General features: G+C 54.1%; 6 protein-coding genes across 6 annotated transcripts; 2 read left to right on the top strand and 4 right to left on the bottom strand.

Moving 5' to 3' along the window:
* Positions 1-124: 124 nt before the first annotated feature.
* On the bottom strand, positions 125-1,623 carry COL26b_007659 (uncharacterized protein; the record flags this gene model as incomplete). Its single annotated transcript, XM_053180444.1, has 4 exons — positions 125-249; positions 305-1,310; positions 1,361-1,467; positions 1,536-1,623. 4 exons carry the CDS (start codon positions 1,621-1,623, stop codon positions 125-127), a joined length of 1,326 nt encoding a protein of 441 aa, XP_053035590.1.
* Positions 1,624-2,056: 433 nt separating this feature from the next.
* On the bottom strand, positions 2,057-4,959 carry COL26b_007658 (uncharacterized protein; the record flags this gene model as incomplete). The annotated part of the gene is made up of 2 exons (XM_053180443.1): positions 2,057-4,794; positions 4,848-4,959. The coding sequence occupies 2 exons, from the start codon at positions 4,957-4,959 to the stop codon at positions 2,057-2,059; spliced, it is 2,850 nt and encodes a 949-aa protein (XP_053035589.1).
* Positions 4,960-5,434: 475 nt separating this feature from the next.
* On the top strand, positions 5,435-6,602 carry COL26b_007657 (uncharacterized protein; the record flags this gene model as incomplete). The annotated part of the gene is made up of 2 exons (XM_053180442.1): positions 5,435-5,654; positions 5,719-6,602. The coding sequence occupies 2 exons, from the start codon at positions 5,435-5,437 to the stop codon at positions 6,600-6,602; spliced, it is 1,104 nt and encodes a 367-aa protein (XP_053035588.1).
* A 247-nt stretch (positions 6,603-6,849) lies between these two features.
* On the bottom strand, positions 6,850-8,559 carry COL26b_007656 (uncharacterized protein; the record flags this gene model as incomplete). Its single annotated transcript, XM_053180441.1, has 1 exon — positions 6,850-8,559. The coding sequence occupies one exon, from the start codon at positions 8,557-8,559 to the stop codon at positions 6,850-6,852; it is 1,710 nt and encodes a 569-aa protein (XP_053035587.1).
* Positions 8,560-9,065: 506 nt separating this feature from the next.
* COL26b_007655 (uncharacterized protein) lies at positions 9,066-11,088 on the top strand (the record flags this gene model as incomplete). Its single annotated transcript, XM_053180440.1, has 2 exons — positions 9,066-9,296; positions 9,388-11,088. 2 exons carry the CDS (start codon positions 9,066-9,068, stop codon positions 11,086-11,088), a joined length of 1,932 nt encoding a protein of 643 aa, XP_053035586.1.
* A 1,058-nt stretch (positions 11,089-12,146) lies between these two features.
* COL26b_007654 (uncharacterized protein) lies at positions 12,147-15,348 on the bottom strand (the record flags this gene model as incomplete). The annotated part of the gene is made up of 6 exons (XM_053180439.1): positions 12,147-12,959; positions 13,018-13,215; positions 13,267-13,944; positions 14,003-14,464; positions 14,522-14,791; positions 14,854-15,348. 6 exons carry the CDS (start codon positions 15,346-15,348, stop codon positions 12,147-12,149), a joined length of 2,916 nt encoding a protein of 971 aa, XP_053035585.1.
* Between the last annotated feature and the right edge of the window lie 6,071 nt (positions 15,349-21,419).

Here is a 21,419-nt window from a genome sequence, read left to right as displayed (position 1 = left end):
TTCCTTATGGCAATTTCGACGAGAAAAGTTGACCAAATTGAAGGTGCAAGTCTTGGGTACCTTATCAATACAAATATTGGACGTTTGATGGCCAGTCTTTATTCTTCCATGTCAAGCAATCAGCTCAAAAGCTCTCATCGAGAATGTCTTCGTTCATCTTGACCATCGTAGGACTATATTCTGGGCTCTCCGGTTCGGCACCTGCCGTCATCAGAATATCGTCCACTATGCGCTTGCTGGCTTCCCGAGCTAAGATTCCGTTAGTAAACAGCGTTCGCACGATTCTCCAAAATGTGCGACTTACCTGGCGTCTGAAGCAACTTCGATTGTGGCAGCGCAAACTGGATCGTCTTCGGCGGACTCATGCCCCCATATAGCCCCTGTTCCTCGTCGCTGTCGCTCTCCCAGTTGATCTCGTACTTGTCCTTTGCTAGACCAGCAGCACCCATATCTGTCGTGGTGGTGTCGTCATCGTAGGCACTCCGGAAAATAGGCTTGCTGGCGAAGACGTCCTTGGTCTTCCGGCCCGTAACAGGCGTCTGGACGCTGACACCGGGGGTGCGGGGACCTGCAGCTGCTGTGGCTGCAGCGAGACGCCTGGACTTGGTAGGTGACATGAAAGCCTCGCTTCGTAGCGTCGGAACAGCCATAACTGGCGACGACATGGGCGAGTCCTGGCGTTTCCACGTGGGTACATCTTCCTCCTCTTTGGGCTTCGCTTCTCGCTTCAGCGGAGAGACGCGATAGGTAGGGCCCTTGTGCGGTGTGGCCTGGATACGGAATGTCTTGTCGAGCATGCGGTGCATCAGAGGGTCCTTGTGAGGCTGCGCAGACTGTTGACCGGCTGGGGCGAGCGACGTTCGAGGCGTCATCGACATGTCTGGCAAACGGGCAGTGTGCTGTGCAAAGAGAATAGTCGAGTCTTCGCCGATGCCAAGGTCTTCGTCCTCATCGTCCTCTTCATGCGGTGCCGGCGGCTCGCCCTTGAGTTCCCGCTTGAGCGCCTCGTAGGGAGACTCGAGGCTGGAAAATTGAGTCTGAATAGTCTTGGTCTTGGGAAGACGCGGGGTACTACCCGTCAGGTCATCATCGCCGCCGATCATGGACTCCTCGGCTTGAAATGTAGACTCGGCGGCTGATGCTGTCGACTCGTCTTCGGCGCCGTTCTCGCGTCGTGGGGTGTAGTTGGCCGACGTCTCGTCTTGAACGGTGGATTCCTCGATGGCCGCGGTCTCGTCCTCATCGTTCGCGAGCTCTTCGTAGCCAGAAAGCGACACGTTGGCCGAAGCCTCGAAGAATTGCTTCCAGAACTATATGCGCAGGTTAGTTTCGCCTTTAACCAAAGAAGAATTGGATGCACTTTGGAAGCCTCCCAAACATTTCTAGAGTTCTCGCCATATTGCTCAACGATGGGTAAAATGCTGGTGGTCACGATCCGGTGAGCTTTGCTGAAGTTGGAGTCGATTTCTGAAGCACATTCGGTCAGTCGCTATGTCGTTTGATAGACCAACAGTTCTTCAATGAAACCAGATTACCTTGCAGTGTCAGAGTAATAGACTGCTCGAGCTTTTCCAGCTCTTCCGTAAGAGTCAAGTTGCGTGCTGAGGGGCCTGGGCGAGACATGTTGTCTACGTGCGATACAAACTATAGCCGTTGCAAAGTATCGGTCGCAAGAGCAGCTGCGTTTGTTTTGTTCAGGTGCGTGTTTCGTCCAATGATGGAAAGTGGTCAACAAACGCGGACCTCAATAGTGGGACACGCGATGCGGGGCACTGACGCCAGGGCATCGCTGGCAAAATATGGCGGGGCACATAAGTTTACTCACCTACCTCCTTGGGTAGAAACACAGCCCGGACAAGGCCTGCCTAACTTTAAGCTTCTATCATCCGAAGTCATTCATGAAGTCAACCAGATTTCCTGCACTTCGGCAATTTTTGTCTGGCGAAAACCCGTATTCTCTATGTTGCAGACGCCATTAGTGCACCGCAGATTTTTTTTTTTTATTTGTTTAGCACTAGGGCATCTCTGCATCAACCGACTCGCCAATCCTTGTCCATCATGCCTTCGAATAATAACTGAACATGTCGAGTTTCAGCACCAATTGAGCGATAGGGTTGTTGTCCAACGCATCGATTCTTTCCGAACCTTCCTTGTCGCCAGCAACATCCTTCTTGCCGCCGTAGTCTCCCTTCTCGCTGAGTCCTTTGCAGACCGTCAGGAAAACCTCAACGTTTCGTCTGAAGGTCTTGTACAGGCTCTTGGCCGTCGCATCGCCCTGGCTACGAGAGCTTCGCTTGTCGGCCCGGAGTCTCGCGAATTTGGCAAACTTGAGTATGACTCTGAATATGTCATCGAGCAGCTTGAGAATGGGCTGCTGTCTCTTCCTCAGGAGCAGTGCCAGCATGATCCGATCAAGAACCTGAGAGTGCTGCTCGCGCAGGCGATCGGGACTGATGGCCGATCCTGACAGTGTTGTCACCTCGTCGCTTTTCAAGTCTGCCTCTACTTTGTCCAGGAGACTTCCAAAAGCCCGCCATGGCATCTCAATTCCAATGTCGAAGATGTAGCTGCTGATGCCCGCCACAAAGTGACGAGCCTCGTAGCAAAAACGGACCGAAACACCCTCAACGTCGTGCCATCCAGACTCTCTGGCTGTGACATCCCGGAAGAGCCGGTTGACTGTGTACTGCATCCGCAAGACGCGCAACAGCAGTTTGAAGATCCGATCATACTGCACCAGTATGATTGGCGTGATGATGGATCCCAATGCCTGGGGAGGCTTGTAAGACAGCCGAAGAAAGTCAAGTGCCTCCAGTCCATCCGGATCCATGCATTTATCGATCTCCTCGTTGGAAAGGCTTCGCACACCGAAGCTGAGATCGCCGGGAAGTTCATGGGCTTCGCCGTCTCGTGATTGAGATGAGCCCCCTTTCACAGGGCCTTCGTAACTCTCAGTCAAGACGCCCATCAGTGCTAGGCGCAGCTCTGAACTGGCAGGAGGCCATGTGTCTCTACCACTAAGCCTTAGGCCCATTACTCCACCTTGATGAGCGACGCCGGCCTGTCTCTCGGCCGTCTCGAGGTCTGGATCAAATAGTGCGTGAGAGAGGCGGCTGCAGAAGAATCCGTTTCCAAGGAGCTGGAATTCCTTTTGCAAGCTCAGGTGCTGTCTGAGGTCATGGGACGTGAACAGTAACTTCAAGCTCTCTCTGCCGACGACCTTTGATTGGACCGAGATGATGGAGCCGAATGAAAGAACTGGAAGCAGAGACCAATGAGGGGTGAAGTCGGTACCGGCGTTTCCAACCTCTGTCCTGACATCAGCCAGGCGCTCCCTGATGATGATTCCCAACGGATCCTCCGCAGTCGAGTCGCCCATGGGCTGTGCAAAGTCCTGTATAGATGCCTCCAGTCGATTCTGCAATTGGATTTCGTCGAGACCAAAGAACTGTAGCTGGTACCCCGCTGCATCGCCCATCGGCCATCTCGGCATCTCGAGGTTAGTGAGCGTTTCTGGGCTATGTTGCTGAATAGCATCCCGCAGCTCATGCTCATACGAGTGAACCTTACTCTCTAAAAGAACTATGGCATCCCAGTCGAAGAGCCACTCAAGCGTAGGTGGTCGACTTGACGAGACTGTTCTTGACTGTGCCAAGGGATGACTCGGGTGGGTAGTTCTGATGAACCGAAGGTTTCGTCCGACCTCGAACAGTGATTTGACTATATCATCAGGCATGAAGCTGGGTATCCGTTCAGTGTCCAAACGGTAATCGACCTCGTCAACCTCGTCTCCGAAGTCATCAATGTAAGTCTCCGACTCGACCTTGATAAAGCCTTTCTGCCTGCCGACTTCATGCTTGCCTAAAGGAACGCCGACTTCACGTCGAGTGCCAATCCACTCCTCGACCAACTCGATCCAAGGTCGCGAGACCCGCCGCAAGACCTCGCGCATCATATCTCTCAGGTGTATCTCGGCATACTCTGCCGATTGTGCTTGCTGGTATACAATGACAAATACGTCCTCATCCAGATGACCACGTCGTATTTTGGCCACTAGAGATTCGAACTGCTTTAGGATGGTGTACGTTTGGCCAATGAGTGACTGGACCTGAAGAATCGACCTCGGTGACTGGTGGTGCAAGGCAATGCTGCTCTGAATGACCAAAAGCGCCTTGTCCACAGAGCTTGCCAAAGCTACCCGGCATGGTGTTGGATGTTTCTTGTACGTTGTTTCGACAAATTGTCGTAGTCGCCGATAGGTGTTCCCACATCTTAAGCATGCTTTCTGAACCTCCTGGATAGTCTTTCCAGAGTAGCCCGAGATCCTGATCTTTGGAAGAGCCGGCTTGAACGTAGCTGTCTCCTCTTCCCAGGAGAAGAAGACCGATTCTCTGCCAAGAGCCAGAGACAACAGCGCGTTACAGTAAGGTCTCGCTTCCACTACACTAAAATCAGAACTCTCAAGTCTCAATGGGTTTTGGTCAGAACCCATCAGAGCGTCAGTTGCTCCAGGGCCAGCTTCCGTTATGAAAAAGGGCTTCGTCCACGACGAGTTGGGTGCCTCGAAATGATTCCATGTTTTGTACTCTGGCGGCCGTAGCGTTGGCTTGTCGAGCGCCATCCAAAGGTCGCGAAGATCAAAGCCATTCTCAAGCAGGGGTTCCTCCTGCTCTTCCTCCGGCGCATCGGCGGCGCTCGAGTCGGCTCGTTCCGCGTCAGGATCTATCGTAGGAAGTGCAAAGAGCTGGTTCGGCTGGTCTTCGGGTAGCTTCCATAGTAGTGAAGCTTCCGTTTCTACGGAACGTATTGGTCAGAAAAACTCAAGGACTGCTTCTGATAAAACCCACCATTTAGTTCAAGCGCAAAGAAACCATTGTCGTCCTTGGGAAGTTCCCACTGTGGTGGTTCCCAGAAATCTGGGATCGCAAAGACGTCGGCAGTTTCGTCCTGCACGAACATGATTATGAGATCGTTGAAGAAGGCTAAGAAGGCTTGTGGCGTAGCATTGATGTAAACAGATCTTGAGTGCAGGCTGCCGACAGTGACATCGCAAGGTCAGGTCGTAAGTGTCGTCGCACCCTTCTCGCACACCGCAATGAAGCCTGGGCAAGGACTGCATAGCCTAGCCCCGCGACGCGCCAGTCGCGTCATACTTTACAGGTACAAAGCACTAAAGATGTCCCCTGCATTGGGATGAATGCTAGTGGCTACCCCCCGCAAAGCGGCTCCTGGCGGCTCAGAAAATAAAATACCCTGCCGTGCCTGAGACTAAGCTCGACCAACGACCGAAGCTCCAATTACACCTTTCTCTACCTTTGCAACCTTCAACAATTTCACAACCACGACATCACCTCGGAGCGCAATTTGACGGCTGCATTCAGCGCCCCAAACATACGCACTTTGGTCTACCACAAACTTTCTCAACGCAGCTACGATGCCGCCCAAGAAGAAGGCGCGAAGCAGCGTCTCAGCTGTCGCGACGCCGACGCCAGCTCGCGACGACGATGCCATGGATGTTGACACCCCGACGGCCGACACCCCAACAGCTGCTGCGCCGGTTGTCAAGCCCTCCGCTGACGAATGGCCAAATAATCATTGGACTGACGACCAGTTGTCATCACTTTTCAAGGGCGTCATCAGATGGAAGCCGGCGGGTCAGTCTGCTTGAGAACCTCTATGTTTACAGTGACGAACTAAAGCTAACACACTTCTTTGCAGGCATGCACAAACATTTCAGAATGATTGCTATCAGCGAGCACCTTCGGAATCACGGTATCGGTCCGGAAGACTGTCCACACACGCGCATCCCCCATATCTGGCAGAAACTTCGCACCTTGTACGATCTTCCGACTATTGATCAGCGCGAGGATTACTTCGATGCCCAAGATGACGAAAACTACGATAAACGGTTCAAAGAATTTACTCTGCCCCCTGGCGACTTCTACGATATGCAATTGGAGCGCCTCTTGGCAGACCCAAGCGAAGCCCCTACATCTCCCGGAGCGTTGGAGCTTCCGCCACCGCCGCCATCCCCTGGCGGTAGCAATGCTGGGGCCAGCAGGAGGAGAAAGCGCGCTTCCACTGTCACCAAGACTCGCGCCAGCACCGTTGAGGACACGGAGGATGGCGGTACGGACGTCGCATCGCCACCGCCAAAGTCTGCCAGGGTAGCCAGAAGCCAGAAGCGGGCTGCTGGCAAGGCCAAGGCGGCAGAGAAAGCGGAAAAGGCTGAGAAGTCTGAGAAGGCAGAAAAAGTCGAAAAAGCTGAAAAGGTGGAGAAAGCTGGCAAGAACTCAAAGGCTCAGTCTACTAAATCTTCCTCTTCCTCCTCCTCCGAAGACGACGAGGAGAACGAGGAGAACGAGGAGGAAGACGAGGAAGACGAGGAAGACGAGGAGGAGCAAGAGGATGAAGATAATGAGGAGGGAGAAGAGGAAGAAGAGGACGAGGAAGAAGGCAGCGACAGCGGAAGTGGCTCCGACGAGGAAGATGAGGAAGAGAGCGCTGAAGAGAGCGGTGCACCAGTGTCAAGGACCCGAGGAGCTGCTCGTGGTCGTGGAAGAGGCAGGGGACGGGGCAGAGGAAGGTCGCGGGGGCGGTGAACAGGTTCACAGTCACCAATCGTATGAAGTCGTTGGTTGGAATGGCGTATGGACTATGATACCCGTCGCAGGGCGCGACAACACACAGTGGACGAGCACGGTGCTATCAGTATGCATCATTATTGGCATTAGAGCCCGGTAGACATTGGACGGTGCGGTTTGTCCAAAAAATTACATTAGAAAGACCAAGTCTATGGGTATCAAGAACAGGAAGAGCAATCATTCACAGCCCAGATTTCAGAAGACGTCAAGACTGCTTCGCTAGCAAGTTGGCCGTCCCCAGCATTTCCCACTCGCTGTGAAACGCTAATCTCTCCCTCCATTGTCGACCAACATCGTAAATATCTTCCACGTCCTTCATGCCCCTCCGACCGCGCTCAGCTAGAGTCGGCTTCACCAGCGGTTCCGGGGGTTGCCGTTGCAAAAGCCTCCACATCTCTGCCTCGGCCTCGTAAGATGCTTTCGCATCCTTGGCATCGGCGTAAGCCTCCTGTCCCCGCTCGTTTCTGATCCTGTGCTTCAGCGCCTCTCTTGTGCGGTGCGTTTCTGGGAAATCGTACGCGGAGTACTTGAGTACCTCTTTGGCTTCTTCGTTGACTTCAAACTCAGCATCGTCCATCATGACAGACGACTCGCTGTCCGAGTTCTCAGACGCCGAGTCATCGGGCTCAGAGGACTCAGAAGACTCGCCAGTTTCAAGCTTGAATCCTGGCGTCACAGACCTGCTACCCGCATCTGACGGGTCAGAGGCTCCTGACTCCTGGCGCAGAGTCTGTTCCACCTCATCGTAGGACATTGGCTGCTCCTCTTCGTCGAGTGATTCCGTAACATCCCCTTCATCCTGTACGTCAACATCATCGTTCACGACTTCCAGGCGTAGCCTACGCGCGCAAAGAACCCAGAATTCATTGCTGTTCGGCTTCATGCCCAGCGAGGCCACCGCCGCATCAACATCCTTCCGCCGCACAAGACCCCTCACGGTGGGATCCACCTTCCTCTTCGCCCTGATCCGAGACTCCGCCATGAAGAGCGTGGTCAGGACAATCTTTTTGGTGGTTGACGCGAGAAGTGAATGGAAATCCTGTAGTGCGGTAGCTCTGATACTTGGCGGCTCTTCACTAACGAATTGCCAATTGTTTTCGGCGTGGGGAGCGTTCATGAAGATCTCCTCCGGAAGCCGAAGGAATTCCTTGACGCGAAGAAGTTCCGTGAACTCAAGGCCATGGTGATTTGCGAAATCCGGGTCTTTCTTGAGTCCGCGGCCCCCCTCAATGCGCCTCGCAAGCTCTGGAGTAATGTTCCAGCACTCGCCCCATTTCTTCTGTTCGGCGAGCTCTTCGTGCCTTTCTTGCCTAAATGACAAAGCATCAGCTGCCTCGTCAAGGGCGTGACAGCATGGTTGACTGATTTCGACAGCTGCCGGGTAGTCTGCCAGTTCCGCAAGGTATTCCAGGCGGTGATCCTGTTCTCGCTCTCTCCTCTCCACCGCGTCCTGGAGCAAGGCGATATACTGGCGAACCTCGATCTCGCTCTTCGTTCGTATCCTCTGCGCAATCCCTTGGAGGTCGTCTTTTCCGAGCCTGGCGAGCGCCTCAAAGAACAGCTTCTTCTCGAAAGGAGTCCAAAATGTCATGCCGATCTGGGAAGGTGGCAGCTCCTCTTCCGTGCCGCCTTCGATTTGGTTCACGGCATCTGCAATGTCTGCATTCAGAAGATCGAGATAAGCGTTGTTGAAGAGTCCTTTGTGGCGCTTGAGAATCGGTTCGACTGCCGTGCCAGATGCCCGTCGTTTTTGGGATGAGCGGCCACGATTGACAGAAGCCACGTCGTCATCGGACGAGCCTCGAAGCACTTCTGCTCCAAGAAGATCCACCTCTGTTGATTCAAGAGGGATATCCTCGTGTGGTCCAGTACCTGCCTCGTCTGGTGAAAAATCGGCGTCCGGATCCATGCTCATCTTCGTTCAACGCCCTGAAGTCGACGATCTTGCTCGGGCGATATGAGAGGTACATGTTGCGATGACAACTATATCTCGATGTCAGATCAATTATGAAATGACACCTCAGGCTTGTGAGAGAAATTGAAGAATAAAGGTGTCGCGGTTGCCCTACGGATGCATGTGATGTGGGGTTCTCATGAGACGAAGGTCTCTTGAGAACGAAGATTTCCTTGTAGGGAATCGCTCAGACAAAAGTATCCCCAGTATTTGTGCCGCTAGAGCCTAGTACCTAGGCTCACACCCGATTGTCTGTGTGGATGCGTTATGGGTGGTGGTAGGTACACTGTAGCCACCTAGGTAGGTAGGTAGGTACCCGTGCCGATTGCCAGCTAAATTTATGGGTCTTGTTCTCATTCTCTGATTGGAAGATATCTCCAATCCTAGCCAATTCTCCTGGGTTCCCGGACTGCATCGACGGTGATTCTAATCCTCTAGCTCGCCATCAACATGGGAATCGACCAAAAATGTTGTCATCTTTCTTTGGGAAGATACTGAGGACACAAACAACACGTAGAATCCTGAGCCAAGCGGGACGGTTCATCCCCAAGAACCTGCCTCTTCACACTCAACGGTTCTTAAGCACCAAGATCCAGCTGAGAAGCTACCAAGAGGAATGCATCCAGTCGGTTTTACAGTCCCTGCAAAATGGACATAAAAGACTGGGCATTTCGCTGGCCACTGGCAGCGGCAAGACTGTGAGCTCAGACTATTTTCTGGCAACGCATGTAGAACAAGACTAATAATACTCCGCAGGTCATCTTTACTCAATTGATAGAAAGGATACAGCCAAGGCAAGACCGCACCACGCAGACTCTCATCCTCGCCCATAGGAGAGAGCTCGTGGAGCAAGCTGCGAGGCACTGCACCAATGCATACCCAGACAAGTCAGTCGATATTGAGATGGGGTCTCTGCATGCCACGGGCACTGCAGACATTACTGTTGCTAGCCTCCAGAGCATCACATCCGGAGAACGACTGGATAAGTTCGACCCGGAGAGATTCAAGCTGGTCCTCGTTGACGAGGCTCATCACATCGTCGCTCCCGGATACATGCGCGTACTCCGTCATTTCGGCCTTGACACCAAGCAGGCCGACTCTCCCTCCCTCGTGGGCGTGTCGGCCACCTTTTCACGGTTCGACGGCCTGAAACTCGGCGCTGCTATTGACGAGATCGTCTACCACAAGGACTACGTAGACATGATCGGCGACAAATGGCTATCAGACGTTATCTTCACTACAGTCGAATCGACAGCCGACATATCCAAAGTCAGGAGCGGTGCCAACGGCGACTTCCAAGCCGGAGAACTCTCCAAGGCCGTCAACACGGAGAAGATCAATGAAATCACCGTGCGAAGCTGGCTTGCAAAGGCAGCAGAAAGAAAGTCGACTCTCGTGTTCTGCGTCGACCTGGCTCACGTCGCGGGACTGACGCAAACGTTCCGCAAACACGGATTCGACGCAAGATTCGTGACTGGTGATACGCCAAAAGTGGAAAGAAGTGCCATCCTGGAAGCATTTCGTGGGGGAGAGTTTCCCGTGCTCGTAAACTGCGGAGTGTTCACCGAGGGGACGGATATCCCAAACATTGACAGCATCATTCTCGCTCGACCAACGCGATCTCGAAATCTGCTCGTACAGATGATTGGCAGGGGCATGAGGTTGCACAAAGGAAAGACGGACTGCCATGTCATTGACATGGTTTCCAGCCTTGAGACTGGCATCGTCACAACACCGACGCTCTTCGGCCTTGATCCGGGCGAGATTGTTGACCAGGCGTCGACGGCGGATATGCGTAAGACTAGTGAGAGAAGGGAGGCAGAAAAGATTCGACAGCACCAAGCTTACGACGCGTCCTCGAGCTCTCAATCCGTGTCCGCGGGCTCGGTCACTTTTACCGACTACAACTCTGTGTTCGATCTCATCGAGGATGCATCGGGGGAGAAGCACATTCGGGCCATCAGCCATTATGCCTGGGTACAGGTTGGCTTGGACAAATACGTTCTCTGTGCCCCCAACGGCAGCTTCATCAGGATTTCCAAGCTGGATGTCGAAGCTGGGAAAAACCAGCCAGCTTGGCAGGCTGTTGAGGTCAGGGCCCTTCCGCCTGGTATTTCCAAGTCACCATTTGCTGCTCCGAGAGAACTCTTGAGGGCCGCCACGTTCACCGACGCCGTGCACGGCAGTGACAAGTACGCCTCGGAAGTGTTTCCTCATGTATTCATCCACCGGTATCAGCGCTGGAGAAAGGGGCCGCCGACCAAGGGACAACTCGACTTCCTCAACAAGCTGCGTACGAAGCAAGAACCGTTGACAGCTGATGACGTGGACAAGGGCAAGGCAACTGATATGATCACTAAGATGAAGCACGGGGCGAGGGGCAGGTTTGCCAATATACTGACGGAGAAACGGCGTGTGGAACGCCACAGCCAGAAGAAAGCCCAGCAAGAGGCACGGGAGAGGGTCTCGGTTGGACCTATATCGTCATGAGAGACTGAAATGTCAAGAACACCGTTCTCACTATTCTGGATTATACCCAACTCAAATGTCAAGCACGATCATAAATAGAATCTAAAATTTGTCCTGTTTGGGTAGAATATACAACCAAAATTGCAGTTTTTAGTTGATCATGCTGGCTGGTGTGAGACGAATGGGAATCCATGTTGATACAGACAATAATGGCGTTGACTGAGCGGCATTCGTCCTCGTAGCGTTCTGTTGTCGACGTTTTGGTGGTCCTGACACCTTGTCAAACCCAAGAATCACATCCGAACTAATATTTCACAACATCACATACGAGAGTCATTGATCGACCATGGGTATCATTGCATGTCAAGGCCAACCTGAAAGGTGCGCTGAGGTATGTGTACAGGTTCCATCTTCATCACTCCCGCCTGCAGATCAACCAGCCGCTCAATATTGCGCTGTCTTGTCCGCCGCCATGACAATCTTTTCGTTCTCCGCCTGGCGGCTTCGCCGGGCCGACCAGCATACAAAGAGCATGAACTTTTTTTCCCATCTTGCCACCTAGACATCACTGTAGTTCGATTCGTGGCCACTCGCGCATCGTCAAGCCGCATTTCGCGTTGACGGAGCCAGTGACTACGCAACCTGGCGACTAAGATGCCGATTTGGGGCAATGGAAGAAACCGCACGACCCGCTAAACCCTTCTCTTTTTGATATCTTCATTTGACCGTCGTCGTCTCTGCTGACGACGTCGTCTGAAGATCATGAAAGCATCAAGCATTCGAAAACCAAACCGCGTACAAGGTATCTTTTCTTTTTTGTCCTCAGTCTCTCGACGTTGGGGGTATAAAGAGTGGACGTGAAATCGTGCCGAGACAAGGAACCATCAAAACCCAAAAACAACAATAAGGAATTCGACTGAAATCAGATAAAACAGAACAAGAGCAAAGCACGAGGGCGACGCAACGCAAAACAGCAGAAACTTCGGCCGACCGATGCATCAGAAGCGACGTTCCGGGTATTGTACGCCAGGGTATATCCAGCCGGGGTATTTTGCACGTAGAGGTTCTAAGACGGGAATCTAACGGAAAGGTCCGATGGGACCGGGGTATCCAGAATTCGTAGAATGAGACGTAGAAGGGCGTCCGCTGTCGCCGGACGCACGAGTGCTGTGACGGGGCGTAACGTCACCAGGTTGAGGAATGGTCAGTTTGTCCGAACCATTCCCGAGGGGCCTGTGGGCCCAAGGGTTGTCGTCGTCTGGAAGATTGACGCCGCTATCGTTCCAGGGGTTGCGATCCGCATTAAAGCTGCGGGTAGACTCGATCGAAATGAGAGAAGACTTGGAAACATTGCTGGATCCTTTGAAAAAGTTGCCGTTCGTCGAGTGGGAGCTGTTCTTGCGGCGGTCGAGGAAAGACGAAATTGAGGTCATGCTGCCGGGCTTACGCAGGCGGTCAAAAATGGTGCTTCGCTCGCGAGCGACCTCGCCCTCGAAAGCGGCCTTGGTGGGAGAATCGGCGGCAATGGTGGCAGGAGCATGCTGAAGGAGCTTCGAGTCGAAGTATTGGAGGGAGTCCTCAAAAGAGTCCGACTTGGGACGGGGAATCGATCCCTTGAGAATGGTGACCTCGACACCAGCAGTGGCGAACTGTGCAAGCAAGAAGTCAATGGCATCGCGGAGGCCCCCAGCGTTGTTGCGAGTGAACGTCCAGCGCAAAGCGATGGCTGGGAGACCATCCTCAGAGTCGGCATCCTGGTGAACGGACACGTCGACTTCGTACTGGGTCTTCAACTTGGGGACAAGATCGTGAGCAAAGCTCGGCGATTCAAGGAACTTGATGAGCTCCGGAGTGCGAGTGAGAACGAGCTCGTGATTATCAGGCACCATGCCCTAAGAGCTGTCAGTATTTGTTCTGCTGGTGAGGGGCAAGTTTGTTGCCAATGCTTACCAAAAACTCGTCGACGCAATGAGGGACCTGCCACTGTGGGCCAGTCACGGTCACCTCATCGCTGGCTTGTTCGGTGCTTGGGAAGACGATCTTGCAGTTGTACTTGCTCTCCAGTTCATCAATGTCACTGAGACGTGCAAGGAGCTGGCGATGGTACAAACGGTCGACGTTCACGATCTGAGAGGTGTACTCCGAGTCCTAGTAGACATGTCAGTGACGGGCGGCAAAGTCATCGCTGAGGAAACTCACGGCTCTGTCGACCATCTCCAGAATCTCGTTCTTAACGGCATCGAGATTCTGGGCGTTCCTGGCAGGCGTGCGGCAGATGACGTTGTCAACCTTGACATCGTCGTCTTCGCGGCCCATGCCGCCTCGGTCCATTGCATTCGAGAACTTGACAAAGACAGAGTGCTTCTTCATGATGCGCTGAATGTGCTGTCCTCCGATGCCAATGATGCGCTTGTGGTACTGGTCAGGGACATGGAAAGAGATGGAAGCGGGCATCTCTTGCTCAACAAGGGTCAGACCCTGCTTCATCGAGTCGTAGCTGGCGGCCATGACATCAATGTTGAAGTTGTACTCATTGAAGCCGTCGAAGATGATCTGGACACTGCTCTGGCCCATAATCTTGTTGATCTTTCCGTTCTTCTTGCCGCTGACGAATTCCTTGTGCTCATTGGCAAGCTCGATCTTGACGCGAATTTGGTACTGAGACTGCACGAGAAACTTAATCTCGGACATGACCATCAGGGCCGCCTTCACAGAGTCGTCAGATCCAGTGATGGAGAAGTTCATCTTATCGAAAGACAGATCGGCATCCGAGTTCGCACAAACATCGCCGAGCATGGTTCTGACGTCAGCGGGGTTGGGGAGCTGCCGGCTGTCAGGCTGCTGGATCCACCAAGCTGCACTGTAGAACTGTCCAGCCTGTGGTATCATGTCAGAACGTGTGTGAGAAAGGGCAGTCATGGCCATCCAGACTTACCAAAGCCATGATCTCGCGTACGGTGCGCTCGACATGCAGTCCTTCGCTGCCTTGGACTCGGACCATGTTGCGCTGGCTTGCAAGAGGCGGGAACAAGATGTAGGTGCCGTTTGCCTCGAGAATCTTGCGGACCTTGTCGAGGCGCGTGAGGAGAACGCTGTCAATCTTGGCAGGCGCGATAGTGACATCCTTCATGTACAGCCTAATGCGCGAAACGGTCTCATGGAGCTTCTGCTTAGCCAGTTCAATGGCCTGCGGGCTTTCTCCCGTGATAAAGATATCCGTTGGGTCTCTGCGGCTGGCGCCAGGAGGGCAGTAACGGTACATCTGAGAGAAAGGAGGCGGGAAGTAGATGGCGGTGCCGGTGGAAGACTCGATGAGCTTGATGTTCTTCCTGTGGCGGCCGCAAACGAGCTGGTGAATGGACAGGTCGAGCTTGGTGGCATCGACGACTCGGCCGAGCTGTGGTTTCGGTCAGCAAGCTGAGACATAAGCCAGCCAATGATTGGGCAGGCATACCAGAGTGTCAATTTGGATGAGGACACGGGCCTTCGCATGCTCGACCGAGAGAATGTCGCCGTAAATGGCGACTCTCCATCTCTGATCAACGCGCATCTCAGCATCGCCCGTCATGCCATCAACCATAGGAGTCAACTTGGGGCCAAGGAGGAAAATGTCGACCCCGCAGTACTTGGAAATGTAATCCAGAGTGTCGGTAACTTGCTGTTTCAGAGCTCCGGCAGTAAGATCACAGACAAGATGACCTTCCACATCGACCGTCGTACAACGCTAGATTGGCATTCGTTAATCCACACATTTTGACCCAGCTCCTCATCGTCGAATAAACCTACCAGGACAGTCTGGTTGTCGTTCAAGATCGTCTCCCTGCTCTTGTGGACCATTTCCGGGGTACCCGAAAGACAGACGGTGGTGACCTGTTGTCCCTTTGCGTTCTTGGGCGAGGTAGAGATGACGTGAGCCTCGATCTGGAAGGGGCCGCTGGTGATGTCCTTGCAGACCTTGCGGAGGTTCGCGAGGTTCTGGGTGTGGACGGGCAACTCGTGGACACCCACGTCATCGGGAGCGTCTTCGGGATGGGTCCATCGGAGGACGGCGTCGGCGGTGGCATGGAGGATGTCCTCGGTGTTGGGACCGGCGAGGTCGGAGGCGAACGGAACGTTGAAGGAGTAGTGGATGATGGGCATCGGAGCATCGAGAGGCTGGGGTGAGCTTATTGAAGCAGCCTGCTGGGGAGCTGAGTCTCTTCTCGGGGCCATGGGGTTGATGGGCATGTTAGGACGACCCATTCCGAAGTTGGGGCTCATCCTCTCGGACCAGTGACGCATGTTTGCCAGTTTGTTCATATTGTGAGTGCAGATTGGCGGCCGGGCGAGCGAAGGGTTAGCGGACGACGAAGACGAGAGGCCGAAAGGAAGGGACCGCGAACAATAACTGGGGGGGTATTCAGTGAAAAACAAGGGGGATTTGGAAAAGAAAAAAGGAAAAGGGGATAAGGGGAAAGAAGAGCGTAACGCTTCACGAGGCTCTCTATTCTCGCTCTCTCTCTCCTCAGACTCGACAAGGGGTCTGTAGAGAGGGAATGTTTTGTAGGTGGTGATTTTGAGGATGATGAGTGTGGAAGAACTGAGAAGAGGAGTCGGGAGATTCAGCCAGCGAGAGATGGTCATAGGTGGTCAAGGCCACACGGCAGACCCAGTCCAGCCAGGCCAGGCAAGGCATGGCATGGCATGGCATGGTCCGGCCACTCCCAGTCCATCCCTCTGTCCCCCGTCCCAGTCTCGAAGGGCCTCAGTGCCCACTGCCCCCAGTGTGCAGAGCGCCCAGTCCCAGTCCAGCAACGAGCTCCACTCCGCCCATCCACCTCTCTACCTTAGCCCACTGCAGTGGTGCCCCCCCCGTCCAGTGTCCCAGAGTTCCCCGTCCCAGTCCATCAGCAGGTATCTTGGACACCAAATGTAGCGGCAACCGCATCGGTACATCTGAGAGACGTTCAAACTGCGCGATGCGGCATGTAGCGCAGTACTTCTCTTGTCGCCCTCAGACCTGGCCAGTGCCCCCTGTTCAACCAGGCCCTCAGGCGATGACCACTAAGTTTCCCCCGACGAGACCACCACCTCACCCACAACACACAACACACAACACACACACCACTCACGCTCCCACACACACATACCCACAGGCCAAAAGCCAGGGCACATCACCTCACACAGATTGAAGTTGAGAGCGAGGAGTAAGTAGGACATATCCAGTGGGGGACTATGCGTCCGTCCGGCTGATGTGCCGCCCTTGAAGGCATGCAAGATCATGTGCGCCAACATCTCAGCGTGTCTCTTGAGTTTCTTCTCCTTCTTCTTCTCCTTCTTCTTCTCCTTAGGTAGGTATGCACAAATACAAAGTACCTTAGTGAACTCGTAAATGTTAGGTACCTGCTGGGCGCCTCTGAGGTACCAGGTAACTTCGGCATCTCAACATCCATGACGGGTGACGGTCCCTCGCACGGCGCACCCTTGCTCGTGGAGCGCTACCGCGCTGCAGCGGCCGCAGCTCACTGGCTCTCGCCGCTGACTGGCAGCCTGCAGGGTTTTGGAAGCCCCAGTGGGACGATGCCGAATGGAACTCCCAAAACCACCGCCGAGTCCAATTGGCGCTCTCAGACACTTGAAGGTACATTCAAGGAAGCCAATTTTGCTTTCATTCCACTCTCTTCCACCAACGAGCACAAAAATTCTCAGTCAAAAAACGAGGAACCATTTGGCCCAAACCACCCAACAACTAATGGTGGGAGTTGACGGTCGATTACAACAACGCATTACGGATGCGTGGTATGTAACGTGGATCCGAGCCCGCCATCGTTGGTTGGCAGTCAGTCAGTGGCAGCTCAGAGTCTGCGGATGCGCCGAGCTATGGCTTCGGAAACCTGCGATATCCCAATTCCCGTCCCACGTCTAGGTCGTCCAAGGGCTCCGGTTCGGAACACCACCTCCTCTCATCCTGCCCGTCCCTGTTGTGCCTAAGGTACCTGGTCCGTCGTTGTCGTCGGCGTCGTGGTGTGTTGTCGATGCCACCTCGGGACTGTCTCTCACTTGCTCGGCTGGATGCAAAACCGTCGTCGTGCATGTATTCCACGCGTACCCAGCCCTCGTGCCGCCCGAACAGCCAACCCGGCACCGCAGATCAGAGACAAAATAGAAGACAGCACGAGCTGGGCCTGGTGGAGGGGAGAAACAGGCGGACCTTGTCTCTGCTCTGGGGGAGACTCGATGATGCCTTCGCGTTCATGTCGCTCGCTCCAAACAAGAATTCAAACAGATGCAGGGAACTGGAACTCCGGCCCAATTAACCAGTACCCCCTAGTAGTAGGGCTGTGTCCTACCTCTCTCTAGGTACCTAGGTAAGGTATTCGTACCTTACCTAAGGCACCTTACCTGTCCGTGCCCAGTGCGCCATATGAAGGTGTCCGATGTCCGGCTTATGTTTTTCTTCCCCATGGTGGTCATTTCCATCTTGTACTTTGTTTTCTTGTTTAGCTTGCGAGTAGATCGAGTCCCTGGTCAATTACTCCCCTAAATAAAGGCTTGCGGCATGGCACGCACGTATGGGTTTAGAACTTAAGCCTACCTCATAATCTCCCATCGTCAAGCACAGCCCCAGGGGTAGCCGACATCTTACGTACCTTCATACGAAGAATGCTGCACAGTTCTCGCTCGTTGCTCTCGGAATTCCTGGCATGACGGTCCCCAACTGCTGAAGCATGTCCGGCTGATGACAACGCCCAGCCCAACAGCTGTGAGGAGGCACTAGAGCCCTCGTCTGGCATGCTGCTTGATGAGGAAGGACCAGGTAGGAGCGTGTGCACCGGGCGAGCACCCGCAAGCTCCATCCCCCGAGGTACCGGAAAGTAGATGGACGCGTTCCTCCAACGCTTTATGCCCTCTTTGCGCCAAACAATAACCTTGAGGCTACTTTTTTTCTTGGCAAATTCTCCAGTGCACTCAGTCGCACCTACCACTTTGGCGGGAAGGCTATCAGATCCAGAGATGGCCCAGCTCCAACTGATCAGATACCGCCGGTGTCTTCCAACATTTCAACATTAATCGTCGTCCCAAAAGATGTTATCACTTCTGCGTTGACGACCAAGATGAGTCTGCTCAATTCCTCCCAGAACTGATACTTTCGTCCATCACCTGCGGTCCACCAGTTGGTCCGTCAGGTCGTCGTCCGTGGACGATGACATCTCGTGAATTAGGGTCAGCTCAACCCCACAACATTGTCCTCGACCTTACCTTAGGTACCTACCTACCTTACCTGCGACTCGTCGGTTGCTTGCGCACCGCCCACCGTCCGCTGCTGAGAGCCCCCCTCTCGTTTCGCCAGGAAGTCGCTCCTGCTGGGTTCCGAACGCTGGGGCACGCGACTGACAGCCGACTGTGGCCCGGCTTAACGGGATGATGTGGTCCAAGCAGGCTTACGCGGTGGTGGCCGAGGGTCTTTCCTCCTTCACAAGTCAGCCCTGGTCACGACTCAACTTTTGATGCTGCGACAGTGACGGCACTCATGATAGTCCGGATTCTGAATCGTCACCACCACATCCGTCGCCGTCATTGTCATGACCGCCGTCAGCGTCACCACCTGCATCGCGCCTAATACCACCTATCCGCGGTGCTGCCATTCCCCCAAGAGAGATTCCGTCGACATACGAGGAACGCCTCCATATTGAACATTGGACGTCCAATCTTTCTCCACGTCCGGGTCCATTCCAATGGGCATTGACTAAAGGTTGGTCCAACACACCCATTGGTGCATCTGCCGAGAACACCTGCGGTTCGCGGATTCCGGCGTGCGTCGACGGAGCACATCTGTCATCAAGAAAACGGCCTGATTTGGGCCCGCCGTCGCAAGATCGGTCTTAGTCAGGTCACTCTGAGGAGCTGTCGATCTGTCCAAAGGTTCCGGCGTTCTCTCACTCTGTGCATATCGGACCTCGAACAGCCAGCCTGCAGATACCTAGTTCAGACAGCCAGCCCGCCTATCTGCACGACTCCAGCTCCCAGGGCCTAGGGGCGCCGTTGGGCTGCTTTGCAGCACTACAATAGCCACCGCGCATTTCTTACTTGGTGTGTGTGTCTGTCCCATTGAACGAGAAAGATCGGCAAAAGGCACACGAGAATCTCCATACTTCCCAAAAGGTCATCCCCCGACATGTTGGAGCTTCGACTGAACTTTCGCCTTTCGCCCTGAAGTCAACCAACATCCCTGAACCCTTTGGCCAACTCTTCCGTCCACGCCTTTACGTCTCAAGGTGCGGGCGTGGCGTGGGGAGCTCGAGCCTCTAGTGAGAGCGTCCCGAATCCCACCGCACCATTCACCCGCGGACCGCGGCCGTGACTATGATCCAGGTAGCCAGTCACCGGCGCCTTCGGGATTTGCTACAGTCCTCCTAGCTAGCTGATAGGGCTGCCGGCATTGGGTAATCTGGGCATGTACCGGCGGTGGCACTTGGCTACTGGCCGCTCCCCTTCTGGGCTCGCGACGCTCGCCGGAATGTTGGTTCCAACAGCGACTCGGAGACTTCGAGACAATGTTCACTGCGCACGCATACGGCGGTTGTACGGCCCCGAGAGGGTGACTGACACATGTCACGCAAACACCATGGGGATTGTGAATTAGGGCTTCCCTCGCGGGCCCTTGAGCCTGGGCTACCTGGCCCTATCTTGAGCTCGCCCTTGAAAAACATGTCCGTCCTCGCCTGGAAACAAAAAACAGGCGCTGGCAGTGGTGTCTGGTTGATTGATCTGCAACCATGGGAAAAGTGGCCGCGCCCCAGCCCCGGCTTGCTGCGACGGCGACCCACCGGCGAATCGACCTACGGAAGGGCGGTTTGCGTCTTCACGCACGCCTATCGTCTCCCAGCGCCAGAAACGGGCGAACAAGACGCTCAAGATCCGGCATTTACAGGCGACCGCCAGCAGAGAGGTTGGTAGCGCTCTTCCGACCGTGGTGGGCAATGCGAATCCGGCTCATGGTGATTCAGCTATTTGCTACAGCCTACATCCCACCAGCAGCAGAAGGACGTAGATCGATGATCCCAGGATGAACGTTTCAACCTCGAACTGGTCTTCCACACAAGGGCACCCGGACCAACACAACGCAACAACAAGCAAATGGGCTGACTGGGTACGTCCTTGCAGTGACATTGACTGTTGAACTTTCTTCTCCGGACGAGGCGAGCGGATCAGAATAATGTTATATTGCACCTTGATGCAAGGGCTATGTGTGTTTGGCCGGACCCGCCGGAGCCTGTACACTCTAAACCTTTTGCAACCGATCAGAAAGGCGCACAGTTGATAGCGACTCTCGCACTCTGTCCCTAGCTGGCAACTGATATCTAAAAGTCAACTCGTGTGGTCAACTCGTGTGGTCAACTCGTGCGGTCAACTCTGCCTGTCTGCTTTTGCGCGACCAGCGGTGCGACCAGCGGGATTGTCAGCAGCCTGCGGGAGTCTGCGTCCATTTGTAAGTTCGTCGTTTTGAGGAAAAGAGACCATGAGTTGTGAAGTCTGTCTTTTCTCTGACTTGTTTCAATCTGGGCCGTATAACCACGTTCACTTGGCTTTCTTTTTAAGCCCAGCAACGTCTATCCCTCCCTTCTCTTCGTGTCCAAGTTGAGTTGAGCGCCCACCGACACACAACCCCCCCGTCTGAAGGGAGATCTGCAAGGACCACAGAAAAGAGTCTCCAGAAAACGAAGGACTGCTCACACAATGACTTCATCAGAGGGAGAGAATGCAAACCAAAGCTACTGGACGTGCCCGACTGCTGCCCACTTTCCCTGCTCCCTTCTCCTCCTTCCCTCACCCCTGAACAAGCAAGCGCCCAGCGTGCGTACGTAAGTAAAGCCACTGCATATTCCGAAACCCCAAACGACTCCAGACTCCCTCATCGGTCGGCGTCGAGGAGCGATCCCGGCCCCTTCTCTCTCTTGTGGCGCCAAAACTGTGTTGTGCGCGGCATATGTGGCAAGCTTCAAGGCCATCTGGAAACTTGACAAGAACCAAGCATGCAACCGCGGCCTCGGCAACTTTCTGTACCGTTCGTCTCACCATCACACCGTAACCAGGTTTAGGCAACATTTATTTTCAATCCAGCCTTTGCTAGGCTCACGCTATTATGTTTATTCGCTCGTCGACTTGTACATGCTCCTCATGATCCAAACTCCAGGACAGTAGTTGTGTAGTCTTACACGTGTCCCACCACGGCTGCTGCCGAAAAGCCCATCCCGAATTCCATCCCGTCCCTTCCTTCTCTCTGATTTCCGCGCCCAATGGAATCTTCCATTTCAAATTTACTTTTACTGTTCGATAGCCAGCCATATGACTGCCGTTCCTCATAAAGCTTC

The sequence above is a fragment of the Colletotrichum chrysophilum genome, assembly GCF_026319265.1.
Source record: "Colletotrichum chrysophilum strain AFK26 chromosome Unknown scaffold_63, whole genome shotgun sequence".
Taxonomy (NCBI): domain Eukaryota; kingdom Fungi; phylum Ascomycota; class Sordariomycetes; order Glomerellales; family Glomerellaceae; genus Colletotrichum; species Colletotrichum chrysophilum.
The sequence above is the reverse complement of the archived record's forward strand: the minus strand, read 5'-3'. Positions and strand labels throughout refer to the sequence as shown.